This window comes from Malania oleifera, chromosome 1 (genome assembly GCF_029873635.1).
Source record: "Malania oleifera isolate guangnan ecotype guangnan chromosome 1, ASM2987363v1, whole genome shotgun sequence".
Classification (NCBI taxonomy): Eukaryota; Viridiplantae; Streptophyta; class Magnoliopsida; order Santalales; family Ximeniaceae; genus Malania; species Malania oleifera.
The window spans coordinates 88945836-88970929 of NC_080417.1; the positions used below are offsets into that span (position 1 = coordinate 88945836).

Genomic DNA, 25094 nt, shown 5'->3' on the forward strand with positions numbered 1-25094 from the left:
GTAAATTGCAAAATTATAAGAGGGCCTTATGGGACGATTTTTTACATGTAGAACTGTTAAATTAAATTTGTGAAAAATAATTGAGCGTAATATATGAATTAAATTACAAAATGGCCACATGAAAAATTGACTCTGTAATTGAATGTAATTAATTTAAAGATTTATCCAATTTATTTTCAAAACACATGTTTTGGTATAAAAATAAAAATCAACTATAAGCCTAAGAGAGAGATAAGCTCAGCCCATTTGGCTCAGCTTAGCTCATATTTTCCGTCTCGATGTTCACGTGGACTGGACCTTAAAACGGGCCGGACCGCCGAAGACCCTCCAAGACTATTGCTGGGCGGGCGCACCCTAAGGAGCATCGCCAGGTGTGCGCAGATTAGCATCCGCCACTGCCGTATTTATTTATTAGCGAGGAGGGAATGAGAATAAAGCGCAAGTATAGATTCGAGAACGCGGCGTCGTCGTCCTCCTCCTCTAGGGCATCGGTTCTCTCAAAACTCCTCAAATTCTCTCCTCCTTGTTTAATATTTCGCAGAAGTCAGGACCGTCGGAGAAGTTAGGACACTGTTCGTCGAACCTACCATTTCTGCAAGGTTGTCTCTCTGTCTCATAATCATTGTTATTGAATTGTACTCTGTTTCTGGCTCTCGTTTGTTTTTGTTTAATTTTGTTGATTTTTGTGGTAATTTTATAGATATGGTGAAATCTTCTAAGAGTCACCAGGAGGAGGAAATGGACGATGATAAAGATTTTTTCGCAGCAAACCTTGGTTCGTCCCAGAAAGGTATGTTCTGTGTTCGTGTGTATAGGCGCGCGCTTGTGTGGATGAATATGTTTTGAATCATCAAGCGGAATTGGCACTGGCAGGAGATGCAGGAAGCACAATCCAGCAGCCAACTACACCTCGCTCTAAGCATTCTGTCACAGAGCAGCGTAGAAGGAGCAAGATCAATGAGAGGCAAGCTTCATTTTGTTTCTTTTCATTGCTTGATTCTCCAGTTTCGTTTCAAGTGTTGTTCAACTGGTAATGCTGTGGGTCTGGATATGCTGCTTCAAAAAATTTGACTTTTTAAATAATTCAGCGACAAAAGTGCACTTAACTCCAGGTTATAATACTTCCCATGTTGGCTTTTAGCTGTATAACAAGGTCACTCTTATCTATAGGAATATTAGGACTCGAAGGCCTGTCTTGTACTGTTTTGTTGAGTATGCTGTGTTAAGCATCCTGAGTAGATGTTGAATTAGGCACCAGAAGTTGTGTTCTTTGGTACAATATAACTTTTATTCACCACTAGTACTTTCACTTTTTTTTTTTTTGGTGTTTGGTGAAAATATTTTTTTTACATGCTTGGTATTGTACTATAACAAGTGTTGCTGTAATAGCTCAATGCCTGAGTTTGATCTGTGGATGGGTCTAGAGACCAATATGAAGTACAAATTTATTGTTAGGATAAAATGCCACGTGTTGTACTTGGAAATGTTAGAAGGGAATATATTTTCGGCCTGTGTCCTGAAGAGCATTACAAATAAATCTTGTTCAGGTTAGGAGTAGGCATCTGGTATTCATTCAGCGGTGCTGGGTGAGAGTGCACTTGAAGTTTCTCATTTACTGAAAGAACAAAATAAAAAAAAATAAAAAATTATGTAGAAGCGTTCCTAGAAGTTATTAAAAAACTCATGATTTCAGATTTTGATTTACTCACTCTTTTTTAGCTGTTCACTATTGACTTTCCTTATTTATTTATTTATTTTTGAATTTGAGTGATCTGTGTTAAATATAGTGGCATTATTTTATTCATTCACTTACTAGTAACTGCTCTTCTTTTCCTCACATGTTAATTGACATTGGAGTGGTGGCAACAAAAAACTTCTTGCTTTGATCACTAGTTGGCTTTGCTACTCTTTTTTGTGTTTACAAACATATTCATGTGCGATTTGTAAGGTTTTGATCTCTTAATTAAGCACTTTAGTGGGAGTATTAGAGTTTAAATTAACAACCTGAGTTACAAACTTCGGGTGGACATTACATTTTAATAATCAATGTGTACATTTTACATTGACTATGGGTTTGACCCAATGATTCTTCTCTCTCCGCACTGGGGAAGAGATCTTAGGTTCTAGATGTCCTCTGCATCTCCTTACCCTCCTAAAAAAAAAACGAAAGAAAAGGGTCAAAAGAAAATCAAAACTGGGAGGTGGGAGTGGGGACCAACTTCAATTTCCAATTTCAAATTCACTGAAATGAATTGTTTTACTATGTATTTATTGGGAAAAATAAGAAGTAGGAACACCCTAAGATGCCTATTTATGAACCGACCCTCATAATCATAAGCGTGCTAATTAATTGTACCGAAAATGTTTGGGTTTAGGACCCAATAAGCCCTTGACCATTTTCTTTGGAATCTTGCCTTCAAATAGGGTTAAAGTATTCCATCTATTGGCTGGTTTCTTGCCCTGCATCAATTCACTCCTGTCAAAAAGAAGCAGAATCTACCGAGTCTGGGAAAGCAATAAAAATTCCATTATGAGAAGTTGCCCGACTTTATAAGAAAAGAGTTGGCATGGTGTTTCAGCTTGTTTAGAAAAATATCATGAGATGGTATTGACTTGTTCCGCTTCTTGTGAAAGGAAAAGGCATAGGGATTATCATATGCATCATGCTTAACTATTTTATCAAACAACCATGACGCCCCAAAAAATATGTGTTAAATCTTGAAAGAAAGGATATCATGATATCCAAAAATGTAGATAGGATGCCCATGTCTAGGGATGCAATCAAGCTGAGGTGAGTTGAGGCTTTAAGATGTTAAGGCTTCACATGTTTAACAAATGAATTTTAAAATTGAGCTCGAGCTAGGCTCATTGTTTAGATGAGCTGAGCTTGCATTGTTCAAATTCAGCTCATTTATTAATCAAGCTTAAAATGAGCCTAAACGAGTCAAGTCTAACCTTCTTCACATTTTTCATTGTTTATTAATTGATAAGCTTTAAAATTAAACATAAAATTGCTCATTAGTGTAAACAAACGAACGGTTTAGTACATTTACAACCATAAGTGTAATATTTTGATTTGTGTTTTATATCTTAAGAAAAAAATTTGAAAGATAAAGAATAAACATGATTTTGATTATTAGATAGAAGATACTTTTAAAAATTATGTAAAATATCGTCAGTTTAAAATAAGCTCTAAACCAAATATATAAGTTAATGAGCCTCTTAACGAACCAACATATAAGTCAATTTTTGAGCTATTTAAAAAAGCCTCGAGTTACTCAACTCATAGCCAACTTGCGAGCTAGTTTAAATGAGCTAACATGTGAGGTTGGTGAGCTAAGTATCATCTAGCTCAAGCTTGACCCATTTAATTTTGACATTCAAATCTAAGCTTAAACTTGACTCATTTATCTTAACGAACAAGTTTGAATGAGCCGTTATCTAGTTGAGTATCGAGCAGCTTGTGAACAACTTGGCTCATTTGTAGTCCTACCCATGTCAGTTTGTGGTTCAATGGGAAATCTTGCTAGGCATTTCAAGAATGCCCTTGATGTTTGTACAAACAATATATGAAGAATAATCATATTTTTAGCACAAAAACTATGTGCCTAGTTAAATTGATGTCCTCGAAATTTCAGCAATCATAAATTAAAAAAATTCAACACTTAAATTATCTGATTAGCCAAAATAATAAAATTTCAACAATTGTATTATATTATATTATATTATATCATTATAATATAATAATAATATTATTTTCATTTTATCGATTATTATTTTTGTTATTATAATCATTTGTCATTTTAATTATAATAATGGCCTGCAACTATATTATGGGGGGATTAATATCCAAACAGCCTTCTAGAAATAGGATTCCCAAGGGAGTAAGATTCCGCTTACCCATGGCAGAGGATGGGACTAGGATTTTTATGTTTTGTGGGAAATCTTTCATTTCTAGGTAGTGTGAGATTATCATCACGTAAGATTACAGGACAAAGACAAACATAGGAATGTGAAGTCATGAACATCATGACATCACATTTCATGGAATGTTGAAATATTCCATGAACCCCCCCCACCCTTGTGCATGTGAGTGTTCAAGTTTTCCAAATGATCTTGCTTCGAATCAAATCTTCCTTCGAATCAAATAGTTGCAGATGGACATGCTGCTGGTGATTAGGAGGTTCTTGCATGACTTGTTTATCATCCCGTGTTTTGATCTAATAATAACTTGTTCTAAAGATATCTAGATGTTTAATCCACCAAATTTGAGCAGTTTCATTTGATTTGGGCTCATCCAAATGCAATGGTTGAGCTTCATTCTTGTCATATTATTGAAAATAATTCTTGAAAGAATATGCCCAGTCATCTAACTCACAAGGAAGACCACCATCATTGAAATCTAAAATTTCCATTTTAATTCCTATATTGAAATGATCATTTGGTCTCTATGCAGCTTAAGAGTGTGGGGAAAGATAGTACTAGCCAATCATCCTTTTGCTCAAGGGTGCAAATTCAACTGTTACTGTTAGCCTATTCAAATATTAATGAGGTTCTCCAAAGGATTCTCAACGCTCTGCACCTTGCCAGATCATAATTCTACTTCTGCAGACAATTCAACATTAGCCACCATGTTGCTGTCTTATTTATATTTTTGTTTTTTAAAAAATGATTTTAACTGTAGCTTTTTCTTTGGGGGAGCAGGTATTGGAGGGAAAAAGAAGAGAGATAAAGGAAATGGCCTTTTTCTTCGGGTCAAAGTTAGAATGCCAAAAGATGAGACCTGGGGGGTGGGGGGGGGGGCGGGTGTACAAAAATTACAGGAAAACTAAAACCATACTGAAACTGAATAGTTTCTCTTTGGTCCCATTTTTCAGTTATGGCTTTCACTTTTGGTTTAAAAAATTTTTAAATCGATTTTCAATTTTGTATGTAAATTGAACAAAAAATATGAGAGTAGGGGTGTACAAATATTACCGAAAAACAAAAAATCAGACTGAAACTGAATGGTTTCCTTTTTTTTGGTAACGGCTTTCGATTTTGGTTTTCAAAATTTTAAAATAAGTTTTCGGTTTCAGTTTTATATGGAAACTGAATAAAAACCTGAATTACAGGTCTATTTTTTAAATTAAAATTAAAATAAATATTTTAAGTAACATTTTATATTTTATCTTAATTCTGAAACTGTATTGTTTAGTTTTTTGTCTTGGAGGCGTGTGCTGTAACAAAGTTGGAATTCAGAAGTATAGAACATATTTTAAAGAAGAGCAAGAAGCTCTCCTCCTTGTATGTAGACAATGCAGGACAATTGTTTCCCTGAATTGTAGCAACAGCCATGCGCCCATGTCAACTGTGCTGCCTGTGCCTGAGCTTTTCAAGTGAGCTGCTCTATTGCTTTTGTAAACTTTAAATCAGCATCCAACGAAAGCTTTAAAACATCCCACCCATGAATTGAACATAAAGGAAATCTATAATCTAAGTTCTATTTCTTGAATAATAATATCATAACTAATCCAAGTTTTTAATTTATTTAAATTAGTAAATATTACAGTATATATAATTGTGTAAAATGTATTTCTTTATATTTATAATATATCGGTTTGGCTCGGTTAATTGCTATTATTGAATGGCTGAACCAAAACCCAACCATAAAGGGAAAAACTTGAAAGCGTTATACTGAAATTTAACTGAGAAGATGGTAAACCGATATTTTGGTTCAGTTAGTTCAATTTTGTTTTTCTTGTCCACCCGTACTCTTAACTAATGTGAATCTTGGTCCTTGACTTGATTCATGTGAGTTATATGTTGGCCCAAATAGCTTAAATATTGTTTTAAAAACCGATAATTGACTGAACTGACAGATTAAACTGATGGCTTCATTTTTATTGAAACACCGATTTTCAGTTTGATTTTGATTTAGAATTTTGAAAACCAATTATTTCGGTTCGGTCAACGGTGTCAGCTAAAATCGAACTGAATCAAACCGATTATACCCCTAGTTGAGAGAGAGAAGTTAGAATTGGAACGCATATGGGTGTCTGGGGGTGCAATCAGGCTACAGTTCCTGTTTGGATTAGGTTGAGGGCATAGCAGCTTGATAGCATATCTGATGATGTGGCAATGTGAAGATGGGTTTGGTCTGGGTGGAAAAAGAGAAGCTATGCCGTGGGTTTGAGGAAAGTGGGTGGATGCTTTTTAAATCCTTTTTGGATTGAGCTTGAAATAATGGAAAAGGCCTGGGTTGTTTAGGAAATGGTGTTTGAGTTTGCAATAAATAAAAGGGTCTGACTTGATTTTTGAAAGAGGATGCTGGATCTAATACTTGGTAATTGCTCAAATCAAATCCAGTTGTGGGCATGGTTTAATAATATTACTGTTTTGATGGGTCATCTGCTAGACAATCAGACTTGGGATGAAACCCTTGTGAAGAAGGGAAGGGTGCTCCTACAGCAATGGTATGTATAACAGTGAATGGTCTACAGAAATGGCATTGATTTCAATGAGGTTCAGAGGTCAATGCAACTGATCTTTGAAGTTCTAATCATTGATTTGGAATTTTGCTCCCCAATCTGTCTGTATTTTGAATTTGCACTAAGGAAGAAACAAATATGAAAAGCAGGAAAGGATTTTTGTTTTTTAAATTAGTGCTGGCTATGTATCTATGATGGCAAAAAGGAGGAATTGAATGGAGAGAGAAAGGCAAAAAAAAGCTTGCATAAGAGGGGACTCTGGTATAGTGTTACCAAATGATGTACTATCAGGGACTTTGGTACCGAATGATGTAGTATATCAAAGAGGGAAGGAAAAGAAGATGGAGAGGGGACAAGGAAGAAGAAGGATGGAGGGCAGATTCATGTGATGTCCAATTTCGAATTCTCTAAGGTTGTGTTTGGGTTCTTGAATGTTAATATACAACAACACAACATAAAAACCAAGCCTTAAGTCCCACTAGATGGGGTCGGCTATATGAATTTTTTTTCTCCAATTTATGCAATCATGGATCATTTCTTTTGACAGATTCAAGATATTAAATCCTTACTCACTATATCCTCCCAAATTATTTTAGGTTTACCTCTACCCCTTCTATTTCTCCCCACAGCAACTAACTCATTCTTCTTCACTGGCGCATTATATGGCTTATGTTGCAAGTGTCCATACCATCCGAGTCGTCCATCCCTTATCTTATCTTCTATAGGAGTTACACCTAACTTACCGCGAATATGTTCATTCCTTAATGTTTTTTTCAATGTTATACCACTCATCCATTTAAGCATTCTCATCTCGGTAACTTTTACTTTTTGGATATTCTGTTTCTTCGTCGCCCAACATTCTGATCCATATAGCTGGTCTTATAGCTGTCTTATAAAACTTCCTTTTTAATTTTAAGGGTATTATACAATCACAGAGCACACATGAAACACTTTTCCATTTTTCCCAACCTACTTTAACTCTATGCATTACATCATCTTCAATTTCTCCTTCAACTTGCCTAATAGATCCAAGGTATCGAAATCTACAAGTGCTATTTATTTTTTCATCATGAAGTTTAGTTTTGTCTTCAATATTCCCTCTATCATTACTAAAATTACATTTCATATATTTTGTCTTATTTCTACTTATTCTAAAGCCTCTAGATTCCAAAGTTTCTCTCCATAGCTTAGCTTCTACTCTATCCCTATTTTCATCAATTAATACAATATCATCTGCAAACAACATACACCATGAAACCTTTTTTTGAATACTCTTTAGTCAGTTGACCCATCACTAAAGCAAAAGATAAGGACTCAAAGCAGATCCTTGATGTACACCTATGGTGATTGGAAATTCTCTAGTGTCTCCATTATAATCCTTATACTAGTCATTACTCCATCATACATATCCTTAATGACATCAGTGTACCTACTGCATACACTATTTTTTTCTAAAACTCACCATAGAACTTCCCTAGGTATCCTATCATATGCTTTCTCTAAATCAATAAATATCATATGCAACTCCCTTTTCTTTTCCCTAAACTTTTCCATTAATCTTCTTAAAAGATATATAACTTCTGTGGAAGATCTCCCAGGCATAAAACCAAATTTATTTTTTGAGACCTTCGTTTCTATCCTTAATTTTTGTTCAACTACCCTTTCCCATAGTTTCATCGTATGACTCATAAATTTAATTCCAGGATAGTTATTACAATTTTGAACATCACCTTTATTTTTGTATATAGGTATTAAAGTGTTTTTCTTCCATTCATCTGACATTTTCTTAGTTTTTATAATTGTATTAAATAAATTATTTAACCATATAATTCCGTTATCACCTAAGCATTTCCAAACTTCAATTGGGATGTTATCTAGTCCTATAGCTTTCCCATTTTTCATCTTTTTTAGTGCAAACTTAACTTTGTTAACTCTAATTTTGCGAATAAATCTCATATTTTTAGTCTTTTTCTCATTTGACAATTCTAAGTTTTAGCTTTCCATTTGGTTTTCATTAAACAACTTACTAAAATAACTTCGCCATCTTTCTTTAATGTCTTCTTCCTTAACCAAGATAATATCATCCTCACTTTTTATACATTTTACATTTCCTAAGTCTTTACTCTTCCTTTATCTAGCTTTAGCAAGTTTAAATATATCTCTTTCCCATTCTTTTGTATTTAATTTATCATACAAACTATTAAATGCTCTGTATTTAGCTTCACTAACGGGCTTTTTTGCATTTTTTCTCGCCTCCTTATACTTTTCAAAGTTATCCCTGTTTCTATATTTTTGTCATGTTTTTTACCAAATTCTTTTTGTCTTTACGACTCTTTGTACATCTTTATTCCACCACCAACATTCTTTGCTATTTGAGAATCTTCCCCTTGATTCATCTAAAATCTCTTTTGCTATCATTTTAATAGAGCTAGCTAATCTACTCCAAAGAGTATTTGTATCTATCCCATCCTCTACAGTCCAATCTTCATCTTTGATCATTTTATCTTTAAATTTTATTATATTTTCTCCTTTTAGGTCTCACAACTTAGCTCTCTTACACTGGTTTATTTTATCATTTTCTTCCATTTTTTAATACATATATCTAACACTAAGATTCTATGTTGTGTGGTTAGACCTTTACCTGGAATAACTTTACAATCCTTGCATGATAAGCTATCTACCCTCCTAGTTTAAAAAAAATCTATTTTACTTCTATTTTGTCCATTTTTAAAGGTTATTAAGTGTTCTTCTCTCTTCTTAAAGCAAGTATTCATATACTAAAATCATATGACATAGCAAAGTCTAAAAGATCATCTCCCTAGGCTCATTTTTGTCTCCATATCCATATCCTCTATATATCCTCTCATAATTTTTATTATCTTGTCCAACGTGTCCATTCAGATCTCCTCCTATAAATATTTTCTCAGTCCTTGGTATAGCTTGTATAATATTATCCATATCTTCCCAAAATTGTTTCTTAAGATTTTCTGCTAAGCCGACTTGAGGAGCATAAGCACTGATGATATTTATTATCTCTTGTCCTAATACCGGCTTGATTTTCATAATTCTATCCCCTACTCCATTTACATCAACAACACTATCTTTTAAATTTTTTGTCTATAATAATTCCTACTCCATTCTTATATTTTTATTTTCCAGTGTACCAAAGTTTAAATCCTGATTTAACAATTTCTCTAGCTTTCTCCTCCACCCACTTAGCTTCTTGAAGACAAATTATATTAATTCTTCTTCTTATCGTCGTGTCCACAATTTTCATGCTTTTACCTATAAGTGTCCCTATATTCCAAGTTGCTAATCTAATCATAGTTTCCTGAACTAACGTCTTTACCTGCCTACGACCAGAATGATGCAGGAACTCTTGCATATTTGACACCGTACCCAGGCGCCGACACGGCGTGTCGCTTCGGGGTGACAACCTAGCCCACCATTGCCCATTTTCGCTATACTCAGGTGGCACAAGTGTAACGCGTCGCTCGTAGAGGATGCCCCAACAAATATTCGGTAATGATTCATATCATAGTTATCTGAAAAATTTTACGTTGACTGTCAGCTACCTAACGCAACCCTCCACCTTTACCTGAGCTTGGGACCAGCTGTGTGTGAAAAACTTGGGACATTAAGTGCATTGTAGGTGGAGTTTTGAAAAATCTTGTATCAGAAGGGATTCTGGTACATTGAATGATGTAGTATCGGGGACTTCGGTGCCAAATGATGTAGTATCAAAGAGGGGAGGAAAAGGAGATGGAGAGGGGATAAGGAAGAAGGGGAAGCATGGGGGGCAGATTCATGTGAACTCCCAATTTTGAATTCACTATGACTCTGTTTGGGGCCTTGAATTTGGGTTTGTGAGGATTTAGGAAAAACTCAAACTACATTCGGCACTAATATAATCTAGAATTATAGATAGGATGGATGTAATAAAAATGATTTGTGAAAATTGTGAGGATGCTTGCTTAACTATTCTTATAATCATCTCTGTGTGTGGGCCTGAAAATGGAAATTGTGCTGCAGATTTCAGATTTTAAGAGATCTCATACCTCAAAATGATCAGAAGAGGGATAAAGCTTCATTTTTGTTAGAGGTGATATTTTGTTTTTTGCTTGTGATTTCATTTAAAAGAAGCATCTCAATATTATTGACTGTTTGCATCTACATGCAGGTTATAGAATACATTCATTTTTTACAGGAAAAGTTACAAATGTATGAAGGATCATACCAAGGATGGAGCCAGGAGCCCACAAAGTTAATACCATGGGTAAACCTTAATACTTGATGTGCTTGTGCTTTAGCATTTCAGTGTAGTACTTTTATTGCATAGCATTGTTTTGAAGTTTGTAAAATTTGTGCTCACTCTGGAGCTTAGTTTTATTAATGTTTGTGGCTGTAGATGGACTTTTGGATTTGCAGCCGCCAAATATGATTGTCATAGTAAAAGTAATTTGTTGTCATCCTTCTTTTCATGCAGGCTCCAATGATTTCTAACATATTTCACACTCTTTACACTGGGTTGTAATATCAGTAGTAATCATCATCATTAGATATATGCGTTTCAAACATTTTGGTCCTTTTCTGATGGCATTTTTGAAGACATCAGCAGCCTTTCCTTTGAATGCACTGCAGTCATAGCAATCATCTCCCTGACTATTTTGATGTAGATCTCCTATTCTCCTATTTATTTTATTTTATTTATTATTTTTTTTGAAGTATTAGCAGTGTGGTGTTCTGTACCCACCTTTTGCACAAAGGTTACATCTCTTATGGCATTTTTCTATATTATACCACTATCACATAGTAAAAATTAAAAAAAAAACTGGTTGTTTGATGTTGTGAGAACATTCGTATGGAGTATAGCATCACTTATGCAAATTATGTAAATGAATTGTTTTAGTGATTGCGATTATTGCACAGCAGTTTTCAGTACTCTTTCGCTGTGGCATTATGGATAAAAAATAAAACTTTGGTGGCTGCTAAGGACCTACAGCCTCATAGTGCCACAAAAAGTATTGTTGAAAAAATAGAAGGAAAAAAAAAATGTTACACCCATTGCTCAAGGCTCCCACGCCATTGGGGTTTTGTGGAGGGCAAGCCGTATGCAGTCTTCCCTCCATGCTTTGAAAGACTATTTTTCTGATTTGAACCTTTGGTCGGTCTCGACTTAACATTCTTAACTTACATGATTGTTATGGTGCAAAATTAATTTATTTTTTATTTTTTACTATTTTCTCTTATTTCCCTTCGGTATTGCTCTAGCCTTGTATCCTGCATTTATTTTGTGGTGTTTAAAATTTATTGTATTCCCTTGAATGGGTGTTATTTATTGGGTGTTTATCTCTTCAATGTGCTGCCGGGCTACACATGCAGAGGAGTGTTAAGGCTTGACACAATTTGTTAGCCCACAACTTAACAGTTTAAGCTTTTAGGTAAAGTGGTAATCTAACAGGTATATTAAAAGCTGTGTGTGTGTGTATGTGTTGGTTGGGAAGAGGGGGGGGGGGGGACGGCAGGGTAACGAGGGTGAGACTGGTACAGTTTTTTTGTTTAATCTTTCTTATTTTTTATTTTTATTTTTTGCAATTAAAGTGAAAAATTAATTGAAAATTTGTAATTGTATTTACAATATTAGATTGCATATTTTGTAGCTCAATAGGTTAGGTCATACTATATAACTATGCTAGTGACAAAAAAACTAGTATAGGTATGATAGGATATATATACTCTTAAAATGCAAGATTCAAAAAATACATAAATTGCGTCTGGTTATGGAAATGTACTCAAAAACACCACTTAAAATATAGATTTTTAGGAAACAATTTTAAGATGTTTTCCCTTTTTTCAGATACAACTTTGTGTCAACAATAAAAATTTGGGTATGGTGTCTAACCACTTTTTAATAGTAATAGTAGTTATTATTGTTAATAATAATAAATTGTAACATGGATCAGTCTTAACCAAATGCAGTTTCACTGTTTTCAATTATGGAAACAGTTAAAAAAATAGCTAACGAAACCACACTTTTGAGTATGGGAAAACATGATATAATCCCTAGTTTTCATTTTCAAAAACAAAGGATTCGGGAATTCATTTTTGGATCCTTAACCAATCAGGCCCTTAATGACCAACTCTTACTACGCAACATCAGCTATTCCCACTTTCTGCCTACATTATCCTATCCGTTTCTGCTATTTGAAAGTGAGAAGTGCAGGCACGCTCACAAAGGTGAGTTTCACATTTATTCAGTGTTACGGAGGACCAAATTTATTCAGTATTACAGAGGACCAAACAAATGATCTAATTTATTGTTCACACCAAATGATCATTGTAGAAATATCCCAGTTTATTGTTCACATTTTTAACAAAAATTCTTGCACACAAATCTGCGGATGAGTTAAAATACAATATAAATCAAATCAGAAAATGAAAAATGCATGAGACATGTCTATAATTGCCCTGTGCCTTGTCTTTGAGGTGAGCGCTTCTTCAATTCCGCCTCGCTGGGGTTGTTTGAGGCATGGAGGCTAGCCCCTTCTGTTGCCTTGTGCTTGGGCAGTTGAGCATACCCTTAACTAGCATGCAACTTGGTGAACTGTTTGAATAAACTATTTCTTGAATTTTACCTGTGCAAATGAAGAACACTTCTGTGGTAGTTTCTGAGGTGAATGATTTGCAGGTACTTTTGTAAAGCAGTAACGGTAACAATTATGTCAACTGCAGCTAGTTTGTTGACTTGCTAACAAGTCTTCAGTACCCTCTTGATCAAATGATAACTCTTGCTGATTACAAAATTGACATTCAAAACCTAACCAGCATCAACTGGTTTATTCCTGAATGCTTATTTATCCTATGAAGGTTGTGTTAGCAAATAATACTCATAAGACGACTCCAATTTTCATAAATAACATAATTGCCTTACTGCCATAGGTTGGCAAGGTAAAATGTCGTTTTAGTGTTCAGTTGAGATTTTTTTTCTTTCTGTAATGGAATGCCTGTGTATTTGTTTTTACACTTGCCACTGGGCCAATTGCCTCATCGGTAAAGGCATGGACAATGTACCTCCACTACTTAGCTTCTTCATTGACAACAACTGAATAGAATGCATTCGATAAGCACCCTCTCATCCAACCATGCCACCTTTTTTATAGAATAAGCATTATTATATTAACAGAATGACTTTTTTTTATTCTAAATGGCCAAAAAAATGTTTAACGGTAAGTTGTTGCTACCTTTACAAATTAGCATCCCGCCTATTTGTTTGCAACCCAAATTTACTTTCCATGTCTTTATGCCAGGGAATTTCCTCAACTGGAAACCTCCACAGCCGTTTGTCCAATAAGGCAGTGGGCCACTGCTGAATAGCCTTCCCCAAAAATTCTTTGTCATGCATTGGCCAAAAAATTTCCAGCTGTCACGCCTCTTAAATCCCTTTCTTATTGTGCTTTTCTCATCACACCACCACCTCTATTGCATTCACCACTCCTGATCTACCTTTCAGATGTAGGACAGAAACAGAAATCAGAAATTGAGATAATTGAGAGAGAACTAGGAAAGAGATTCAGGAATAAGAAGAGAAGAATGGGGGAGAAGCAGAACAGAGAGGCTGAGAAAGCAGAACAGGAATAGCAAAATCTAGTTAGAGAACAACAGAGAAAAACAGAAGGAGAAAGGAGGAGGGAAGAGGAGGAACAAGGAAGAAGGAGAAGATAAGAGAGAATTCTGGATGAGAGAGAGAGGGAAATTAGTGGAAGTTCTGAATTCAAATCTGATAACTGTCTAATACTATACAAGCAAAGCATTTATACACCCAACAATACAACTAAAACTCATAATTACAAAATAATCCAGCTAAAAAAAATAATTGCAAGAACACAAAAATACTTGCAATCATGGTTTTAAAACCCGGACCAATGATTGACCTAGTGAAGCCATTGGGTTGGTCAAACTGGTTAGATTGGTGGGTGAAACTGGTGGTTGAATTGGTGATGTAATAATAGTAATAATATTATTAACAATAATAGTAATAAAATTATAACTATGAATTTAGTCACTTGGAATAAAATATCATCACTAGAAATATTATTGAGAAAGTATTAGTGGAGTTGGGTGAGAGAAGTCAGAGGAGCATCTAATATCCCTTAAGAGTATTCCTAAGCATTCTTCTGGAACAGCTTCTAATGGCCAATCACCAATCAAGTGCTTCAAATGTCAAGGTTTTGGGTGTCAAGCTGGTCAATGTCCTAATCTAGTCATGGCTGTTGTAGAAAAATAAGATGGTGATGATGATGTCATTCAAGTAGTTGTAGCAGAAACAGATATCCCAAGTGACTTGTGAAAATCAGTTTAGTGCTATGAATTATACTTTCTTCCCACAAGGTTGAAGAAAAATAAGATTGGAGACAAACTGGCATCTTTCAGACTTAGGTGATTTGTCATATACTTTGGTTGTTGATCCTGGTAGTCGTACAAATGTAGTTTCCTAAGAAGCTGGGAAGAAGTTAAATCTGAAAGTTGAAATCCATACAAAATTGCTTGGGTGAACAATACCAACTTGAAGATCCATGATTGTTTCTTGATTTATCTTTGAGATGGGTTCGATTATGGAGACAGTACAACGTGATGTCCTAAAGATCAGTCATGTCCTTTTGGGTCATTTGTGGTTATGTGATAGGTGGGTTAAGCATGATGCTGTTAAAATTATTTTTCCCTCTCCATCAACAAGAAGTATAAATTGTTGCCATCTTGAGCTCTTCCACTCACCAAATTGAAGCATACCTCTAGTCCTTTCATGGTGGTGGACACTTTTGGTCCAACTTAACGGAATCAAATTTTTCCCGGAAGGAGCGATATAATGTAGGTAGCGAAGTGGGTACTTTGATGGATCATTTTGACCCAATTTGGAGGTCGATTTCAAAGAATAGGGTCAATGGATTGTTGGGTCCTAAACCACATGTGCTTAGTTAATTAGTAGTTTATTATGTGTGTTTAGTTTGCTTGTAGTAGGATTGTGTTTTGGGAGCTTGTTTGTAATATTTGTGTATTTTAGCATGAGTTTGTAATTTCATGTATCTTTGGGGGTATATCTGAAGTTTTGTATATCATTAACTTTCTTATAAATAGTGTGTGGAAGCCATGTAAGAGGTGGTAATGTTGAATTTGAAATTTTGAATTGAGAAATGAACCTGTGTACTTTGCTTCTAAATTGTATCTCCATCATCTCCTCTTCTTCCTTCTTCTTCCCCTCTCCTCTCCTCTATTTCTCTTCTAGTTTCTCTCTTGGCAGCAATTCCTTGATGCTGTCCTGCATCACTTGAACTTATTTTTGGGTGGGAATAATTGCATTTTTCTTTTCTTTCTTTGATTATGTTGCCTCTTCCTAGTGTATAATGATGTCATTGCTCGCTATATTACTTCAAATAAGTGTACTACTTGGGATTTCCATTTTTAAGATTTCTAAATGATTTTGAGGTGGAGGAACTCTCTGCTTTGTTGTTGTTGTTGGAGGGATGTCATCTCTTAGTTGGGAGAGAGAGTCTGATGTGGGATTTGGATTCTTTAGGAGTCTATTCTTCAAAATTTTTCTTTCAGCATTTGAAAAGAACTTGTAATCCTTTCCTCTTCATCATAATATTTCAAAAGCTAGTACCCTCTAAGATAAATGCTTTTATTTGGTTGGTTGTTCCTAATTGAGTTAACTCCAGCAATCTTGCAGATTAGGAGGCATTATCTCCAGATGTTTCTACCTTGTGTTTTTGGATAGTTTGGAATCTGCATCTCACCCTTCTTTTGCATCGCTTGTTTTCTTGGAGGACTTGGAATAAGTTGTTTGGCTTACTTGGGGAGAATTGGGTCTTTCCAGAGTTGATCAAGGAGTTGTTTAATATTTTATTTACAGGCTTTGTGAAGAGTGGAGATGGTTTGATTTTGTGGACTTGTGGGATCTTTGCAGTCTTATGGGGAATTTAGATGGAAGGGAAACCTTGTATGTTTTTAGGGAGGAAGATCACTTGACCATTTCTATGGGAAAGGCAGTACTTGGCTTCTATTTGGTTCTTTGCAGCAAACTGTTTTAAAGGGGTGCCCTCTTCAGGCATGCTAGATTGGAAGGCTGTTCTATTTTAATAGGAGTTCCTTTTTTGTCTTCTACTATTATGTTTTTTTTGTTTTGTTTTGTTTTTTTTTTTTTTGTTTTTAATTTTATATAGGTGGTTGTCATATTCTCTTTTTTCTGTACATTCTTTCTTCTTTAATGAAACCTCTTCTTTATATATATATCGGTCTGCTCTAATGGAAACCACATTATATAACCGAGTTTGAAACCTCATTGATGTGTGTTAAGTTGGTTTTTTCGGTATATGAATGTGAGTGCTAGTGTTTTATCTATTTTATTTATTTATTTTTAAAATGCAATTATCATGTGAAATGGCTATACCCTTTTCAATAATTTCAACTTCAGAAATATTAATGTGTGCATTGATTTAGCTGGCCTTTTTCTCTCAATCTCTTGTTGTGTTTAGTGTTTTATTCAGTTATCTAGAACTTTTTTGGGCGACCTCAATTTTCACTACATTTTATGATTCTTTTGTAATTTTCGGCAACTTTTCCCTCTTAATCATTAGGCGTGTTTCTATTACTAAAATGCAGTCTAAAGTTAAAGTCTAATACCATGGATGCAACGGGGTTTTGTGCATCCTCTTTGCCTGCAGAATGTTGTTTCTCATTGATTGAAGGTTACCTGTTTGCAAATGCTGTGGTTGAATAGGAAATTGTATTATCTAATGCATTTGGATTTGGGCATAATAATAACTTATAAACTCATACTTGTTTTAAACAGAGAAATAATCATGGACCTGTAGAAGGTTTTGCTGATCATTCGCAAGTCATGATGAATGGCTCTGGTCAGGAGAATAATGCTGTCACCCCAACAGTTCTTACAAATGCAGAGGGCTTTGTAGAATCTGATTTAAGCACAGGTGCTGCATACAGAGCAGTGAATCATTCCCATGGACCAGCAACTGAAACAATTCCGCTTAATGTGCCGTTACAGCCAAACATGTTCCCTGCTGGTGGGAGGGGGGCCATGCCAATGCAGGCATCTTTTCCTGATGCTGAGCACATGAGTTCCTTGGTCCAATGCCAGTTAGGTCAGGATAGACCATGTGCTACCGAGTATGCTGCCTCGAGCGGTGCGCCAAATGGACAGGAGTTTGCGACTGAAAATAGAGCAGTTAATATCTCTAATGCCTGCTCTCAAGGGTGAGCATTTATATTAGTTGCAGACAATTTTGTTCATCAGTTTCAAAATCCTTCAATTACCATTTTATTTTTTGGAAATTGGAATAAATTTACTTAAAATGGCTGTGCTTGCTGCAAAGTCTGTGAGCCAGACTGTGATCTGTAATAATGGCCTTGCTGGCTATTGCTACAATATGCATATCCTTTTAACATCCAGGCATAGAATATACACATTACAAGAGAAGCAAAAACTAATGGTGGTCTTGTCACTTCAGTACTAGTGGTTGGCTGGTGTGAAAACTTTGCCCGGCTGGGACAGGGAACAGGTCTACTAGGGGGACTCAGTTGCTTGAGTACAGTTAGTCTGTCACGCAAGTTTCTAGTCGGATCCATGCTATGAAGTATGTATTTTTCTAGAGGGTATTTGTATCTGTACTGTATCTAGATTGGATGCCAATAATCCTTAAATATTTTTAAAAAAATTATCCAATAGTATATTGACTTTGAAATGCATCAAATGTTTTTACGTGCATTTATAGTAAACCAACTATATAGCATATAAAATTTATTTGCTTAAAAAGTAACTTCCTTTATTAACACTTCTATTCTTGTCAGGTTAGTATAATTTCCTTTAAATATTTACACTTTTATTTATATCTGGTTATTATCTTTTATTTTTAATACTTTTGATACTTGTGTTATGTCTTTTAGATAAAATACTGTAAAATATTAATATGTGTGTGGGTGCCCTCACATGTTATATATTGTGTGTGTGTGTGTGTGTGTATATATATTTATATATATTGTATGTATATATTGTATGTATATGTATCTGTATATGTACATAATTTGATGCTGAATCATAAGAGGGAGGGAAGGACAGAAGAGAAGGAAAAAGAAGCGAGGGTCGTGAGAGATGGTTGAGAAGGGGAGGGGACCACATGCTTACTACATCCAAAATGAGGTTCCATGTTGTATGTCATTTGCAGATGATATTGTCTTGGTTGATGAAACTAGGGTTGGAATGGAATTTAAGTTAGAATTATGGGGAGAAGATTTATAATCTTGAGGTTTTAGGATGAGTAGAAATAGGATAGAATATATGAAATGTAATTTCAGTAGTGGTAGGAGGATTATTGGAGAAATGATTAAACTTGATTGTCAAGAAATTAATGGCACTATTAGATTTTGATACCTTGGATCTATTATGCAAGTTGAAGGAGATACCGAAGATGTTATGCGTAGATTTAAACCAAGGTGGGTTAAAATGGAGTTCTTTGGGTGTGTTGTTTGTTTGTAGAATACTCTGAAAATTAAAAGGAAGGTTTTATAAGATGGCTGTAAGACTCGCTATGCTATATGGATCAGAATATTGGGCAACTAAGAAATAAAATATCCAAGAAGTAAATATTCATAAAATGAGAATGTTGAGGTGGATGGGTGGTATAACATTAAAAGATAAATAATTAAAGAATTATTTGCAGCAAGTTAGGCACAACACCTTTAGAAGGTATAATGAGGGAGGGGCAACTCTAGTCCAAATAGTGAACCAAGTAAGAAGTGAGCTGGTTATTATTAGTCAGAGCAGAAGGGGCAGGGGTAGAGCTAAAATAGCTTGGAATGAAAAAGTAAGAATTTAATAGGCTCTTAAATTGGCACAAGAAACTGTCCGTGATCGTGTAAATTGGCAAAAATGATTCATTTAGCCAACCCCACCTAGTAGGACACAAGGATTGGTTTGTTGTTGTAATTATAAATTTATTCCCCTCGAAGGGAGGAGAGAAGAGAAGGAAGAAAAAGAGAAGGTTCTGTTTCTTTTTATTTATTTATTTATTTTTGGGGAGGGCGGGGGGGGGGGGGGGGGAGATACGATACAACATTCTAATAGGAAAAACTCAAAATTGGGAAAATTTCAAAGAAACCCTTAAGACACACCTACACAAAGATAAGCCCGCTTAGTAATTAAACATAACAAATTTAGGCTTAGGATCCAACACACCCTTGAACCTTCTTCGAATCATCTTTTATGAAGCATGGACATGGCTGTTCGACATGATGCATGTCTAACATGTTGACATGCCAAATCATAGAAAATCAAGACACATGGCAAGAAAATGGGAATTAAAAACATATTATATACAATTATGTTAAATAATAATTTTTTAAAATCAAATTTTGGTCTGCTTATAAAAACAAATTTGTATTCAATCACCATTGAATTTGCATCAAGTGTTTGCAAGTCCTTATTTAAAAAACTATGCCTTGTAAACTTTATAATTTCATAAACATAATCTAAATAACAAAGTAATAAGAAACATAACAGTTAAACAACAAAATAAAATGATTTAAGAACTTGATTTCTTTTGGTAAATAACATAATAGTTAAACAACAAAGTAAAATGATTTAAGTACTTGATTTCTTTTGGTAAATAAAAGGGGAAAATAAGAAAAAAGGAGTGATACTTAACACCAGATCAATGAATTTTATAGGCATTCAGTACATGCAAATATTTGGGCTTGGGAGATCATTGCACTCATACAATCCTCAAAACAGTGATAGAGTATGGCTGGAACATAAAAGTCAAAGCTAAATAAATTGGAAAACAAACCAGATGCATATTTGTTGTGTCCTGTGTCAGATGCTTAAGATTTACCACATCCAACATGTGTCCAGGGAAAAAACTGAGGCACTGAGGAAGTGTCTGATGCGTCTTGAAGGCATGTTGGAGATGTGGCAGTGTCAGACATGGGTTTGCTACTGACACTGGCCTATTTTAAAGTGTCATTTGGAGATCAGCCTCAATGGAACAATGATTTGCTACTCATCCTACAATATACATCGGTGTCATCTTAATATTTCAAGACCTTATAGGTTAGTGTACCCATGTGTCTATATCCTGTATACAGCCATGCTTCTTAAGGTCCATGTAAGTTTCATAGCTAAAATGTTTAATAATCCATGATGAATGTTGAAAATGGAAGTTATAATGTCAACTATCAAGGCATCTGCATGCAGGCAAGCTCAGGTTGTTTGTTGTGCAGTTTAGTGGTTACACGATTCAAAATAAGATTGATTAGTCACTATTTATGATTAAATGTTGAATCTTCTGACGTTCTTATTCTTATTGACTCAATATGGTATTTATATTTATATATACTGTGGATTGCTCTTAGGATAGTGTAATCTGTAATTGTTTGAAAATTTAGATTCTACTACAGTTATTTTTTCATTTTCGTTTTTGTTCTCCTTTCTTTAGCTTTTGCACAGGAGAATGGATATGTTTTATTTTTTATTTTATTTATTTATTTATTTTGGTCTTTTTCCTCTCCTGTTTTTCTGAGACTGGATATTTGATATGTAGTGACGGGGGGCTTTTGTTGTTTTAACAGATTATTGAATACTCTGACCCAAGCACTGGAATCTTCAGGCGTTGATATTTCACGGGCCAATATATCTGTACAAATTGATGTTGGAAAAGAAGCAAATAGTCGAGTGATGGCTATGACATACAACATGAAGGTTTATTTTCAATCAACTGACCTTTTAAATCAGTTTCTATAAATGATAAATTAGCACTACTGTCATAAGCTAATAGTTTTTATTTTTGTTGCTGCTGTTGCTGAGGATTTGGGAGCTTGTAAATCCATCTATTCTTAGGGGTTAGACTTGATCTTGAGTACCAGAATCTGATCACCTTTACTGTTGGGTATTGAGTGGTGGGGCTGACCATGAAGTTAATTATTTCTGCATTTATCCAAATTACTTTTAGTTCAAACAAAAAGTGGAACACTGAGTGCAATCCTTAAGGGGTTGGTTGTAGTTTGTGCTAGGTAGCCTTTCCTATTTCGTATTGATGACTAAAGAGGTAGTATCATCGTCTTTGGATTGCAGCTGCAATCTGTTTTTTAGGATGTTGATGAGACTCGAGCGATGCTTGTAGAATTACATCTGTTACATTTCTTTGACATAATGTCTGTGTTTCCTGTCTGTGTTTGTGCATGCATGCCGGCCTTGTTCTGTAGGGGTCGTTATCTTGAATGATAGTAGCCAACAAAAATATTAATCCCAGGCTTGTAAGTTATTTATTTATTCACTTATTTGTTTAATTTTTTTTTTTTTTTTTTTTTTTTGTGTATGCTCAGGATAACAGGAGCCTGTCTCCTAGAAATCGAGCTATGCTACATTCTGTAGTTGGGAGTTGTGTTAAGGACTCTGATCAAGCTTATAAGAGAGTTAGAACAGAAAGAAGGTAGCATGGACTTTACTAAGTCTCCTTGTTCCGTGAAAATATTCACTTGTTACCTCTATTCTTTTTAGTGGGGTGTGGATCCATTTTGTCTATCATTTATGCCTCATGTTCAACAGCATTGTTGGTCTAGATGACTTAAAACTGTACATGTCTATGCGCTCTTCGATTTGATAGGATTGTGAGTTTTTTCCTCAGAAAAAAGTAAAGGAAAAAAGAGCTGTGGTATATTCATTTGTTTGTATTCAGTTTCAGATAAAAGGCTTCCATACAGATAATGAGAAGCTGCTTTTTAATGTCACTGGGGCCATCCAATTCACTTGCGCCCTGTTCTTCCATTCTGCATAGTGTTAATGTTTTGTTTTCTGCCCATAAACCCCTTGCCCTGTTCTATTGTGCATTAATCTTACAAACTTTATCAGGTGTTGAAAGTCTCTTGGGGAGCACTGGCACCACATGACTTTGCTATATTTAAGCGCACCAATCTATATTAATATAGACTAGTGTTTTAAAAGGCAAGGGCGTAAGATGAGGCGTTTTACCCTCCTTGTGGTGAGGCATAAGCCTCAAGGCGTTGAGGCATAAGCATTTTGGTGCTGTATTTTTTTTTAAAAATAATTAATAAATAAAATCAATTTATGTGTAGTAAAAAAATGAAAAAAAATTAAGAATAATGGAGAAAAAAATGAAAAACATAATTTAAAATATCATATATGTTAATTTTAGATAACAAACACAAATAATACATGTTAAAAAATAAGCATGAGCCACATTACCAAAGAATAGAAAAATTCAAGTCAAAGCATCATCCAAAAGAATAGAAAAAAGTCAAATTAAAGCATTCTCCACTAATTTCTAAGAACAGAGTTGGGCAGATCAAATTGGAAGGGTCTATGATTCCTTGAAGAGAGATGAGAAGGTTGGCGGATTCGTCAGAGAGGGAGAAGGAGTTGGAGGAAAGCGACGGAAGCTTCGTTGACTTGTCGTAGAACACTCGAGGCTTTGTCGAGAGGAATCGTCAAGAGAGGAGAAGACTGGAGGTTTCAAAGAGAGAGCAGAGGCTATCGTCGAGGAGAAGACTTGCTGGAGGCTTCGTTGAGAGAGTAGAAGAGAAGAAGCTTCGTGGGAGAGATGGGAGGAAAGGATTTTAGATGCATTTGGGGTTGTGTCTTTTTTAATTTATGTTTTATAGCAAGAAGCCTAAAAGGCGTATGCATGACATTTGAGGCGTAAAAATGCTGTCTTTTTTGATTTATGTTTTATAGCAAGAAGCCTAAAAGGCGTACGCATGACATTAAAGGCGTAAAAGTCTTTTTTAATTTATGTTTTATAGCAAGAAGCCTAAAAGGCGTATGCATGACATTTGAGGCGTAAAAATGCTGTCTTTTTTGATTTATGTTTTATAGCAAGAAGCCTAAAAGGCGTAGGCATGACATTTGAGGTGTAAAAATGCAAGCCTTCACATACGAGGTGTACGCTTTTTTGGAATTTTGCATATCCACTTGCACTTTAGGGCGTTTTAGGCCTCAAGCGCGCCTCAATAACTCCTTTTAAAACACTGATATAGACCGGCAACCAGTATTTTGTAGCAGCAGTTGCTGTGGGTTTCTGTAATTCTTTGTTGACATCTGCAATTAAATAATGCAGCTTGCTAAGAACATTAATTAGAGTATTGGATGAATGAGAAGAAGCAGTTCACTAGCATGTCATCTACTATGCAAGAAAATATTGTTCCACGAAGATCTTGTGGTTGGATGTTTGTCTGATGTGGTGACTTTTGCAGAATTAAGGCATGGTAAAAATTGATTCATAGGTTTAGACATAAACCATTGTTTAATTGTGATAAAGAAGCTGTTTTTTTTTTGCATTGACAGATTGCTATCATTAAATAAACTGTTTAAAGACTTCCCCACCCCTTCTTTTGAACCTTTTTAGGCAATCCCTTTTCTTTTAGGATTTTAAGAGGAGAAAAAAAAAAAAAAAAATGAGGAACAGAAAAAGGGTAAAGGGTAAACTTTATTATCTTTTACTTTGGACGGAACAGCGATGGGAACTTCACGGACTTGATGATGCAAGGTGAATGACGACAGTTAGGAGGGTTTCGCTTTTGGCAGATTTGGATGGGTGTCCGCCGGCTCACGGACTCTGAATGTTTGGCCCATTCGCCGTGTCTGCTTTGGCAAATTGAGACCTGTTCTCAATCATTCGCATTCTTCCTTCACCTTCTTTATTTTACAGGTGCCACCGTCAACCAATGCCCTTTTTTTTCTTGTTTCTTTATCTTTTGGTGCTTGCCATGCTTCGCCAACTGGAAAGTTATAATCGTGAAAGGGATTATATAGCTGGGAATGGAATGAAAAATAGATAAATTCCTCACTGTTCTCATGCTCCCCACCAGAAAAAAATAAATGTAAAGGTGGTGTGGGCGTTTGTAAGTTGTATTGTAACGTAAACGAAGCGAACTTTTTAATGGATGCCACAAGATGTTTTACTTGTAGGGGAAAGTTGTGGACTTGGGGAATTGGAAGATTTTTTTATTTAATTTTACAGCAAGGGGAATGAAGATGCGTCCGTCGATAAAGGTGGCGCGTTTCAAAGATAGCGCATTTAACCTGTGCTTGAAGTTGAAGTTGAAGTTGCGGCAAGTGGTTGTATCATTATTCCCCTCTTTTACTCGTAGTGAGTGTCAAGTAAAGTTGTTTGAAAAACAGCTTGTGCAAGCCAAGCCCCACCTCAGGCCCACTCCCTCCCACTTCGCATTTCTCTGGAGCCGTGTAGTTGTCCCGAAATTTATTAATTTAAATTATTTATGTGTTGCCAAGAAGCTAATGGAGGATGCTTAGCAGCATCATCATTTTGAATTTCTACCAAAATCAATATGATTTGAGGTATGGGATATTGACCCATGCTCTAGCCATCCGCTAGAAATTCACAAATAAATGCTTCAAAACATACAAAACAAAGCTATGTACATTCCTTAATACAAAATTTATCCAAAATTTATAAAAATAAATTTATGTTTTCACGCTTAGGGTGTCTCACTTGACTTCATCTTTAGTTTGCTATTGCGTTAGGAGACGCAAGATCTATACTTGTTATATAGATAGATTTTTGAAATGCGGTACTTTCA

At 35.2% G+C, this 25094-nt stretch overlaps 1 protein-coding gene across 4 annotated transcripts; it reads left to right on the forward strand.

Annotated features, from left to right (window-relative positions):
* Positions 1-433: 433 nt before the first annotated feature.
* LOC131166912 (transcription factor BIM2-like) lies at positions 434-23335 on the forward strand. 4 transcript variants are annotated; one of them, XM_058125546.1, is made up of 9 exons: positions 434-599; positions 701-790; positions 874-964; positions 10503-10572; positions 10651-10746; positions 17317-17738; positions 21108-21237; positions 21861-21967; positions 22830-23335. In XM_058125546.1, exons 2-9 carry the CDS (start codon positions 703-705, stop codon positions 22867-22869), a joined length of 1044 nt encoding a protein of 347 aa, XP_057981529.1. In that variant the 5' UTR covers positions 434-599; positions 701-702; the 3' UTR covers positions 22870-23335. The 4 variants fall into 4 exon arrangements, with proteins under 4 accessions (XP_057981529.1, XP_057981536.1, XP_057981543.1 ...); XM_058125553.1 differs by having other exon boundaries at positions 443-599; positions 22840-23335; XM_058125560.1 differs by having other exon boundaries at positions 443-599; positions 10678-10746.
* Positions 23336-25094: the final 1759 nt, after the last annotated feature.

What these genes read in the sequence shown, in the direction of transcription:
- LOC131166912 (XM_058125546.1), top strand. Translation starts at nt 703, where the DNA reads ATGGTGAAATCTTCTAAGAGTCACCAGGAGGAGGAAATGGACGATGAT. An exon ending in CCTTGGTTCGTCCCAGAAAG is followed by an intron (nt 791 to 873) that starts GTATGTTCTGTG and finishes TGGCACTGGCAG; the next exon opens with GAGATGCAGGAAGCACAATC. An exon ending in AGGAGCAAGATCAATGAGAG is followed by an intron (nt 965 to 10,502) that starts GCAAGCTTCATT and finishes ATTGTGCTGCAG; the next exon opens with ATTTCAGATTTTAAGAGATC.